The sequence below is a fragment of the Palaemon carinicauda genome, chromosome 11, assembly GCF_036898095.1.
Source record: "Palaemon carinicauda isolate YSFRI2023 chromosome 11, ASM3689809v2, whole genome shotgun sequence".
In the NCBI taxonomy this organism is placed as follows: domain Eukaryota; kingdom Metazoa; phylum Arthropoda; class Malacostraca; order Decapoda; family Palaemonidae; genus Palaemon; species Palaemon carinicauda.
Window position 1 is genome coordinate 68,263,092 of NC_090735.1, and position 12,500 is coordinate 68,275,591.

General features: G+C 35.1%; 1 protein-coding gene across 7 annotated transcripts in view; it reads left to right on the top strand.

Annotated features, from left to right (window-relative positions):
* Positions 1-12,370, top strand: part of LOC137650047 (3',5'-cyclic-AMP phosphodiesterase, isoforms N/G-like) — an 832,709-nt gene extending 820,339 nt beyond the window's left edge. For all 7 annotated transcript variants that reach the window (XM_068383075.1, XM_068383073.1, XM_068383072.1 and 4 more), the window contains one exon: positions 12,276-12,370. In XM_068383075.1, coding sequence (XP_068239176.1) covers positions 12,276-12,280 — 5 coding nt within the window. In that variant the 3' untranslated portion in view covers positions 12,281-12,370. The remainder of the gene's footprint in view (positions 1-12,275) is intronic.
* Positions 12,371-12,500: the final 130 nt, after the last annotated feature.

The window sequence follows — 12,500 nt, forward strand, 5'->3', positions numbered from 1 at the left end:
GGATATATGGTCAGTCTCGAGGGCATTGTCCTTCTAGGGCAGAGTCACTATTCGTTGCCCTCTGCCATTCATGAGTTGACCTTTAAACTTTGGGTTGTCTTCCAATATGGTTCATCTCTTGTCCGTAAGAGTGTCATTTATTATTCCTTAATCTTCCACCTGACTCCTCCCCGCAGTCTTTCTGGCGTCAGCTTCGCCTTCAAGTGCCTATCGAGTCAGTGGCTTCCTTCCCTTTGTCATCTATATTAAAATTCAGATCACGATCGGCCTAGGTTTTTACGTAGGCCTACACACCTATCCTTACTGATGTAAAAGTAATGAACTTCTTCCTCATAACACTTGACGTGTTATTAATGGTGTAAGCTCTCTAGTTACTTGTGTTTTATTATTATTATTATTATCATTATTATTATTATTATTATTATTATCATCATCATCATCATCATCGTTGTCGTCATCAACCCTTATATAATAAAGGAGAAATTGTCTGGTATAATAAATATATATATATATATATATATATATATATATATATATATACATATACATATATTATATATATTATATATATATATATTATATATATATCTTTGTTTCTTTCCTTTCACGTTAATCAGCAGCCACTCGGAAAGCATTAACCTCCCACACAATTGTTCAAACTTGCCGTGTGGTAGTTAGGAAAGGAGGAGAGCTTGGCGAGGGGTTGAATCTGTGTCTGTGCGTGTGTGCATTTTATTTAAACGTTTTTAGCCGTATTTTTGTCCGGTCGTGTACACTAGTAATGTAATATTTGGGGCTGTGTTGGTGGTGTATGCTATGTATTTATGAATTTATGTACTGTATATGATATATATCTAGGCACTTGTGATATTGAAGTGAATATTTACTCGCAATTAATCACTTTGTAGGATTGTTAATCGGCATAGTTTTGCCATTCGTAATGCTACCAAGCATTCAGGGATATGATATAAACAGTTGTTTATCAAAAGTTTTTCTCAAGTAGGTCAAATGCCATTTTTTTTATGGATTCGTATGTATTATTTTAGCGATATAGCGATGATATAAAAGTAAACATGGATTTATTCATATGCAAAAAAGATTAAAGATTATTTTTGCACGCGTTTCGATTCTAATGTGGAGTAGATAGGCACAAATTATATCAAACAGGGGGTTGCTTGATCATACACGTATGGATCGGGAATTGTGGCACACACGTGAATTCCAGATTGATCAAGACCATCTTGAGGTCATACCTAGAAACATGTTCCATAGGTTGTGAATCATCTAAGTTCTAGAACCTAAGTTACGTTCCTTTCTCTCTCTCTCTTCTCTCTCTCTCTCTCTCTCTCTCTCTCTCTCTCTCTCTCTCTCTCTCTCTCTCTCTCCTCTCTCTCATTATAAATCAGTTTACATTAATAATGTCATTGTCAATACGAATAACAGATTCTTTAAAAAAACTTTTTTTTTTACTTTTCATTCCATCATTCTATTGGTTCTTTGAAATAAAAAAATGAGGAGAGAGAGAGAGAGAGAGAGAGAGAGAGAGAGAGGAGAGAGAGAGAGAGAGAGAGAGAAGAGAGAGAGAGAGGAGAGAATCATGAATATGTCACTCTTCATTCTGTTGGTTCTTGAAATAAGAGAGAGAGAGAGAGGAGAGAGAGAGAGTGGAGGAGAGAGAGAGGAGTAGAGAGGAGAGAGAGAGAGAGAGAGAGAGAGGAGAGAGAGAGAGAGAGAAGGGGTTGGCAATCTGTTTTGTTAAATTTTTTTCATGGCCCTAATATTTTTCAGCCGGGGCACTTCGATTCGAATAATCAAATCATTTTTTGAAGCAGGTAATTTCGTGACCCATCTCCGGCACCCAGAATACTTGTCCTTGTCCTTCATCCAAGTGTTAGAAGTAGTTCTTTTGGGAAAAGACTCGAGGGATGTTTGTCTGTTGCCATACCTTATTTATCTTGTTATTATGAACGAGGCACTCTGGTTAGGAGTAAACCTGTAGAAACTGACAGTCCTCGAGGCCAGATCTAATTGCGTTCATTCGATAGAGTTGCGTTCAGTAGGTGAATGGATATCAGCTACCGTTACCGTTGTCATGTTTGTAAATCGTAGAAGAATGAAGGCCTTGCCTCTATTTTGACGTTTAATTTAAGAAGAAAATGAAATCGGTATTGTGATCATCTTTTGCTCTGAAGTGTTTTTCTCAGGTATCTTGGGTTCCTTGAAGTCATTTTTTTCTGTGGAAACTTTTCGGACATCTTAATTTACTCACAATAGATGCAACTTCAAACTTCTGATACGGTTTTACATGGGAAAAGAGCAATGTCGATTAAGCGAAACTTCGCGTGCTGCAAGCCAGAAGGTTTTTCGAAAGATGATTTTATTAAGTATAAAGCATTTTGAGTAATTCAAAACTCTTTAGTTTGTAAATGGCAGTTTTGCTCATTCATTAATGATTGTCTACGTAATCCATTGTTGGATTTATTGTAGGAGCACGAACTGGCGTTGCAATGGGTAAGAAGTTATATATATATATATATATATATATATATATATATATATAATATATATATATATATATATATATATATATATATATATATATATATATATATATATATATATTTATTTATTTATTTATTTGTTTTTTTTTTGTACATATTGCTGCTGCTTCTCAAATGCATGATTTTGGCAATTCTTCTTTTCGTAATAAGCACTCAATGGATGAAAAATCAGTATTTTTCGCAAAAGTTACAAATGAACTAAAATTCTCGCCAAAAATTTGAGTATAATTCCTAATTCATTCTTCCAACCTGCCATAATTTTTTTTTTCTTTTTTTTTTTGTGTCCGCAAAACTAATTCAGAAGTAATCGATTTATAATTACTTATGCAAATAAATACTTTGGCAGTGAAAAGTTTTTCTTACATCTTCCATTTTTAGGTTTTTATCCCAGTCGCTGAGTATGACACTGAACTCTCTGTACTGTACCTCTTGGCATTTAGCTGTGCTACCTACAGTACCGAGAAAGACTAGAGATCGATGGAAAATCTCTCTCTCTCTCTCTCTCTCTCTCTCTCTCTCTCTCTCTCTCTCTCTCTCTCTCTCTCTCTCTGGGAATTATAGTCGTGTGAGAAACCTGAAATCAATCCTACGAAAATAAAAATTTAAGAGAATTTATTATTGGCCAGAGAGAGATATAAGATATATATATATATATATATTATATATATATATATATATATATATATATATATTATATATATATATATAGAAGGGTTGTGGTGGCCGATGTGGTAACGTCCCTGACTGGTGAATGCCTGACTGGGGTTCAAGTCCCGCTCATACTCTTTAGTTTCTTAGGTCGCTGCAACCTCATTGTCCTTGTGAGCTAAGGATGGAGGGTTTAGGGGTACCCATAAGTCTATCTGCTGAGTCATCAGCAGCTATTGCCTGGCCCTTTTTGGTCCTAGCTTGGGTGGAGAGGGGCTTGAGCGCTGATCATATGTATATCTGGTCAGTTTCTAGGGCATTGTCCTGCTTGATAGGGCAATGTCACTGTCCATTGCCTCTGCCTCTGCTGCCTTTAAACCTTAAACTAGCGGCCGCATCCCTATTAGACTTGCTAAGAACTAGACGGCTCGCAGAGAAATCATGTATAAGTGTGACTCAAGTCTAAATTAAAGCCAGCAATTTTCCACTTCCCTTTCTGTTTCAACCGACCAGAAATTTGGTGACTCGATTGAAACACATTCTAATCATGACGTCTGTGCGATGCGTGTTCTCTTCATTCAACTATTTCAGGCTAAAGAGATCTTTTTCTTCAGGTTTTTATTGTCATGAATATCGTTCTGTGAAAGAGGTTCACACGACAGTCGGTGTTTGGCCTTCGTGCATTCATCTCTGCTGTTTGTGATGGATCGAAAGCAGTTTCGCTTTTCATGTCCATTGACAATAGATATCTTTAACCAAGAGATTAAAATGTTGTATTCTATTGTTACTATGCGACTTCGTTTGCTTGGAAATGTTAGACGTGTAGTTAGAGGAAACTATTATTATATTATTATATACTTTATATATAATTATGTGCATTTATAGCATATATATATATTATATTATATATATATATATATTATATTTTATATAAATATATATTATATCTTATATTTATATATTATATTTTATATATATATAAATATATAGTGTAGGGTATCTACATATCTTCACCTATAAAGTATCAGGTTTTGAGGGTAATTTATATATATATATATATATATATATATATATATATATATATATATATATATATATATATATGTGTGTGTGTGTGTGTGTATATATATATTATATGTATACATATATATATACATATATATATATTTGTATATAATATATATGTATATATATATATATATATAATATATATATTATATATATATACATGTATAAATGTAATGTATGTATTTTTCAAATGGATAAAATTAGTTAATCGTTGAGAAACATAAACGTCGCTGACAGTTTGATTAAAGTGTGGAGTATTTTAAAATTGTTCATTGTTGCTTCTGAGAGACGTGGAGGAGCGGGGGGGCGTTGACTACTGAGTCATCAGGAATCAATGCTGACATCATATGACGTCACTGATCATCCCTGTCTCCAGCCTGTTTTGTAGGATTATAAAAGCAATAGCCTTCCACTTGAATTTTCTCGCATTGTGTTATTCCTTGAATATTAAACATTGAAAACGGTACTTATTTACAGATCTTGGGAATTTGCATATATATATATATATATATATATATATATATATATATGTATGTATGTATATATGTATATGTGTCTATATATACACACATTATATATATATATATATATATATATATATATTCATATATAAATATGTATATATATATATATATATATATGTGTGTGTGTGTGTATGGATATATATATGCGTATATGTACAGTATATACGTCTATATATATGCATATATATATATGTGTGTGTGTATGTGTGTTGTTTATATATATATATATATATATATATATATATATATATTATCTATATATATTTATATATATATATATATATATATATATATATATATAAATGTATATACATACATATATATTTATATCTTGAGAATTTTTACACATAGATACATACCTCAAGCCTTTACTCCCGTAGGCCGATTTCTTCCTACTTGTCCTTCAAACCCCTCTCCTGTGGGTTGCGGCATCTGGGGGTTAGATGAGGCGGAGTACTTCAATATGACGTCACTGAGCTCTCACTCACACTATCTTGCCACGATTGCAACAATTTCAATACTTAGAAGAACATGTGTCTTCGTTCGTCCAGCTGTTTCAATTTCGCCATAGATGGGCTCACAAAGATACCCACATACCAATTCTTTTCATTTTTTTTTTAGGTTGACTCTCATTTGGCCATATATTTCACGGATGTTAAATCGTCGGAGGTTGGATGCTGTTCATCTCAACATCCCCTAACGGATTAGACGTAGATGCATTTTTTTCCAAGGTGCCCGATACTCTTTGCAAGATTGCACGCGATATCGCCTTTAATTGCATTTGAGTCTCTCTTCATTCGCTTAAGCGGGATGTTGCAAAAGCAACGGTCTTGCATTTTACGTATCTTTTTAAGCATCTTTTATTTTTTTAGACGATGAGAAATTTGATGAGGGGATTCGCTTAGTTGATTTTCTCCTTTATGCCGAACATTCTCGTAGTTAATTCTTTTGGAAGGAATTCCAAAAGATGATACAAGATATTGAGTAGAGAAAGCAGAAATGTAGGACTGAAAATGAAAATTAGTAAAAACTAAGATGATGTTCAATGAAAATGCAGATAGACAACAAATAAAAGTTATGGTCAAACTTCTAGAGATTGTTAATGAATATGCGTACTTTAGACAGTTGATGTTTCCCCTGGAGACGAGACCGAAATTAAAAGAAGGATAAGCATGTGATGGAGAGTTTTCGGTAAATAAAAGGAGTTTATGAAACGTAAAATAATAATTTCTTTAAAAAGATAATTATTTAATCAGATGGTCCTACCAGTTTTAACCCACGTATCAGAAACTTGGAACCCTAATAAAGCCTTAAAACATATGCTAGTTACAACTCAAAGAGCTTTGAAAAGAATAATGATAGCATTAACACTAAGGGACAGAAAAGGGAGCAACAACGATACGAGAGCAAACTAAAGTAGAAGATATTCTAAAATCGTGTAAGAAATATAATTGGACGTAAGCAGAACATGTAATTAGAATGACAGATAATAGATGGACACTAGAATAACAGAATTGGTCTCTAGAAGCAGGGAGAGGAATAGAAGACAATGGATTGGCGAACTAAGAAAGTTTCCAGGTGGGGACTGGCATAGAAAGGTCACAAACAGACACAAATGGAGGGATATGTCTGAGGCCTTTGTTTTGCAGTGAACCAGTAATGGCTGATGATGAAGATATATATCTATATATATATATATATATATATATATATATATATATATATATATATATATATATACATATAATCATCAGCCATTACTAGTCCACTGCAGAACAAAGGCTTCAGACATGTCCCTTCATATGCACCTGATATTTTTAGCCAAGCAGGATGCTATGAGCCCAGGGGGTCGATCAAGGAAAATAGCTTAGTGAGGAAAGAAAATAACGAAATGAATAAGCTACACGAGAAGTAATAATTGCGCAATCAATATAAGATATCTTAAGATGAGTAACAACGTTTAAATAGATCTGTCATATTTAAACACTGAAGAGAGAGTTACGTCAGCCTGTTTAACATAAAAAACATTAGATACCCATATTTTCATTCCTGCTGTCAATCTTTTTTAACCAGCGAAGAGAATGATTAAAAATCCTCCCCTGTGAGTAACCTATCTCGCATTGGTAATTTAATTTCTTGATGTGAATTTCTCAATGGTTTATTCAGCTGTAATCATTTCTGATTCACCGTTTAGTGTATCGTAAAAGGGAACAGTTTTCGGCACCGTTTTTTCCTTGAAATTGCATAATTCAACTCCACCCTTCCCGGGGCATATACGGGCATGTCACATTAATTGAGTAAGAAGCTCGGAGGGCGTGTGGGTGCGAGGTATGTGGGCGTGTTGAAGAGATATATAATTGTGTGCGTCGGTTGGCGTGGGTGTCTTCTTGGGATTAAAAATTTCCTCTTCTCTATTCTTTCCAATGTTCATTGTAAAAAGATATATCGTGTTCTCTCGTTGGATTTCGTTATTAGCAGTGTCTGTGAAAGGGTGTTTAATAGTAAAGCGTGTTCGACCTAGGTTTTCGACAGAATGGTCATGAATTTTATTTGACCTTTTGTGAGTTTCTCCGTCAGTTTTTCAGATTTTCCTTCGTATTCTTGATAATCTGTTGGAAGACGCAAACTCAACTCGAGACTCAAATACCAATCAACACACGTGTGGAATAATCTGTGACATCAAATTGTGATCCTAAAATTTTCTTGTCAAATGCGAGAGTTTGCTTACGCTCATATTGTTAAAACATGCGTATTCTTTTATAAATGAGAAAACTCTAATTTTATTTATTGTTTTATGTGCTCAACTGGCGTTGCTGCATCGAGGATCCGTCAAACTGAGTTGTTCTGTGTGAAGGTTAGGTTACTTGAGTCGTCTTTACTCATTGGTGTTGGGAGAGAGAACAGCCAAGTTGTACGCACACCTTGAACATGTGTCATCTTTAACATTGAAAAGTGGAATTGGCCAGGTGGAAAACTTTTCGGTAAACCGTTACGTTTTGATGTGGTTCATCAACCGTTCATCTAATCCCTTATGAGCCCTTCTAGTGTTACAGTGATAAGGCTTTTACATAATTTTTTTTACAGACAATGTCCATGAATTTTTAAATCTGCGGATTTTAAACGGGATTTTAGTCTGGTCTTGAACAGATGTATTTGTCTTGTTATTAACATAAAAGACAAGGATCATTAACAAGTTTTTTTTATATAATTGAGGGTTTTAAACGTGACTATACACAGGCCTTTTTTTTTTTTTTTTTTTTTTGGACCAGCTTTTATATGAGACTTTTTATTTCTCTTGTCCAGGAAGACATTAATCATGATAATTTGCCTATAAATGTACCTCGTTGGTCCCCCAAGATGCCTTTCTTTGGTTTCTTATCACTATATGAAATAAATCGGTAAATTGCAAGATCCGTTTACCTTTGCAATTGGAATGTTGTTATTGCTCGGGCACACAGGAAAACATTTCTTAAGAATTTTTATTTTTATTTCATTAGACTGAAACCGTTCTTATGTTGAGAAGAATTTCTAGTTAGGCTGAACATTTTATTTTAATTTTATTTCTCATGGTTACGTAATAGTCTCTGTAAGTTTGAGTGATTTTGGTGACAAACATATATACATTGTGTGTCTATGTGCATACATAACATATATATACTTTTATATGTATCCTCTTACACTATAAACAATTAATCATACACACAGATATATACATATATATATATATATATATATATATATATATGTGTGTGTGTGTGTGTGTGTGTGTGTATGTGTATGATCGCGTTCACTAGTTCTTGAAATGGTTGTTAATTGTTTCTCCAAAGAAAACGTGAGATTTCTCTCAATTTATTTCAATGATTGCCTTATCATTAGTGACCAAGTATGCGGCCTATTTACCTAGAACAATAAATCCAATGCAATGCAGTGTTGTATTTGGCTACTCGAAAAAGAACCCTTTTTTATGGCCAAGGTTTAAGCCACTTGGGTTTTTAACAGGAAATTGCCTTGGTATTTCCAAGGACCGATATTTTTTTCGGTATACAGTATATTGCATATCTTCCTGAGGAAATAAAGTACTGGGCTTACAAGGTTCTTTCGAATATCGCCGTTTAAAGTATTCATGTTCTGCTTTTAAAATTGCATTCGTGTGACCTGAGGATAGTTTTACCCGTAGAGTTTTCTAACTGGTTGGTTTTCTGAGAATTGCCTACTGTAGAGATCAGCATGCCCCGTGCCTCGGGAAGGAACATACGTACGCACACACAGCTAGTAGCATATCTCCCACCTCGGCTGGGGGCACACGCTTCTTCTCTCGCCATTGAGGAGGGTGTTCACTCACTGGCAAGGTGTTCTAGTGATCACTCGTTTGCCATTCGCGCTCTGTAGTAGTAGGGAAGGCGATTTCTTAACGAGTTCGTTATAGAACTGCTCTCTTTATTCAGCTTCCCTTCAGCGCTTATTTCCTTTATTTGTGTGACATTAGAAGAAGTTTATATTTTCTAAAGTGACCAGAGACAAGAAAGTGTTGCGTATAATGCGTTTCCTGTCGAGTTGATAGACGTGTGACGTAACGGCATCTGAGGTGGAGTCAAATTGCCTCTGAAATTATTGGCGGTTGTAACAATTTGTGGAAACTTTTGTAAACGGAAGAATTCAGACAAAGGATTAATGCTTTTACACCTCGAAGTCAGATTAGTATTTAAGTCTGTCCCTGAACCCGTGCCAGATTATTAGTGCCAAGAAGAGCATGATTTATTATTGTGCATAAGCTAGGTCTTGTGAAGTAATGCTTGACACAAATACATAGTGTGGCCTTAAGGGAAACTGCTTGGGGGTTAGTTCCATTAGCCCAATTGTTTTAATAGTGTTCTTGTGCATGCCTTGCGAAGCCAAGAATGCGATTATCAGTGGAGGGGGCTTCAGTCTATAGAATATTTACAGTGCAGAAAAATAGAGGAATCAGACATAGCACTGCCAAAAGAAAACGGCCTAATGACATACCAAATCAACCTAAAATTATATTCAAATACAGCGTTGCATTAAGGTGACCTTTATCGCCGAGAGCTATTTTAGCAGGTATTGTGATGACTTTCATTCGTGAGATTAACTGCACATGACTACAGGGGGTGCTGCCCTACGCGTGACCTCTCTTAAGAGACCTTGGAAGGTGTGGTTTTCAAAAGACACCTGGGCTGGATCGGCGACCACTCAACTGTTTCTCAAACTGGTCGTTATCATCGGCACGTATTTAGCGACCTGTCGAAAACTGTGTGTAGCCGCCTTAGCCAAAGCTTCTGGGAAACATTGGCGTCAACAAAGCTTGCTCTCTACTAAGCCCACTGGCTCCTTCGAGGAACTACAGCTAAAAGAGCCCCAAAAGCAACAAAGGCTCAGACACATCCCTCCTTGCCAAGAAGATATTGGGAGTCTATTGTCCTCTACTGCTACCGCAGCGGCTCTCACTTCTCCCGGAAATCCTTCCGGTTCGCGAGAAAAGCCTCTCTGTGGAAGCGTACCGGGCAGCATAAAAACTGGCAAGCGTTTAAGGTTGAGGAACAGTCTCTTTTTGTTCATCATGGAGGAAGAACGGTTGAGTTTTGTGTATATGTTCTGTTCGTTCGTGCCCCTCGCGCTTTTGGGATTATTATTCGAAGCGGCCATCTTCATGTATTCGGCTGTTATTCAGGTACGGTTGCCTTTTCGCTTTCATGACACACTCAAGTAGGTGATGTCCTTTTCATTACTTGAGCAATTGTCTTTCAAATAGTGCAATTGCACTCTCACTATTTACTCTAAGTAATTGGGTGGGAGGCTACTAACTGTTAACTGTGCCAATTGGGATGGGGCATCATTAGGACGTGTTCATATGGGACGTGTTGGCCTGATTGTGTGAGGCGATGAATGGAGAAAATAAATCGAGACTTTCGCTCAATTGAATGAATCTTTACCTAATGTTGTTTTGTATTGTGGGTATTTATTATGACGTTTATTGCAAAGACTGTTGATTGTAGGTATTTTTTCATAGTAGAAAACTTCAAAGTAAGGTTTTATATATATATATATATATATATATATATGTATGTACGTATATATATGTATGTATATATATATATATATATATATATATTATATTATGTACTTTACAAAATTATGTTAGTGTTTAATTTTGCACACCACTTTCATTGATATTTGATTATGAGTATAACAAGAATACTAAGTTCATGAAATCATTTCAAATAAAGTATTGACTAATACAACATTGCAACACGGGAAAGGACAATATTGCACAACAAACGCCCTCTGCAACCTCAGAGTGTTGACACTTTTACTTGCATTTTACCTTTGATAGAAAATACTTTTTGGTAAATTTTAATAAATTTGACCCCATGTTTTCTGCCATACAATTGACCATTTTGAATTTAATTCGAACTAGTTTTTATTTTTCCATCAATGTTTTTAGGATAAGAAAATTTCATTGAATTCATTTTTATTAACTACTTTTTTTTTTAAATAACTTATCTTTTTATTATGAAAACAACATGCTTCAACGTCTACTAATATTTTTTGCATATCAGGTTTTTCCAGTTTACCAAATGTCACGATAAAAGACACCTGTTTGGCTTATCAATGGATCATCTAGTTTAGATAATTTTTACGGTCTCGCCTTTTCAAGTATGATCATGATTACAGATAAGATTATTTGCATTAAGTACATGAGATTATTCAACGTTTATATTGTACGCAGTTAGCCATACATAACCTGACACTCATCAGTGGCTTGGCTGAGTTGTAAGTAAACTCACTGTCAAGAGTTTCATTAATTTTTCAAAGAGCTGAGTCCATGGAGTTAAATGTAGCTAAAGAGCAGAGTTCAGTGAGTAAAAGTTGGCTAAAGAGCTGAGTTTAGTGGTAAAAAGCAGCTAAAGAGCTGAGTTCGGGAAGTAATAGTAGCTAAATATCTGAATTTACAGAGTAAAGGGTAACTAAAGAGCTGAGTTCCGGAAGTAAAAAGTAGCTAAAGGGCAGAGTTTACAGAGTAAAAAGTAGCTAAAGAGCTGAGTTTAGAGTAAAAAGTAGCTAAAGAGCCGAGTTCGTTAATTAAAAAGTAGCCAAATACCTGAGTTTACAGAGTAAAAAGTAACGAAAGAGTTGAGTTCAGGAAGTAAAAAGTAGCTAAAGAGCTGAGTTTAGAATAAAAAGTAACTAATGAGCTGAGTTTAGAGTAAAAAGTAACTAAAGAGCAGAGTTCAGGGAGTAAAAAAGTAGGTAAAGAGCCGAGTTCGTACGGTAGAAATTCGCTAAAGATCTGAGTATGGAGTAAAAAGTAGCTAAAGTGAGTTCATGAAGTTAAAAGATAGCGTTAATTAAACTAAATGTGACTATTTTACTTGTATTTTTTTATAGAATCAATGCAAAGGCATTCTTGTGACAACGGAACAATTACTAACTTGTGTTCTTTCTTCTTTTTCAGTTTAAAAGGATGTTGAACAAAGAGTTGAGTCACTTCTCAGAATCCAGCAAATCCGGCAACCAGATTTCAGAGTACATCTGTACCACCTTCCTGGGTGAGTAACACACATTCATGCATCTGTTAATCATTAATGAATATTGAGTACTTCTGAAGGGATTCCCCCACCATTCTCTCTCTCTCTCTCTCTCTCTCTCTCTCTCTCTCTCTCTCTCTCACTCTCTCTCT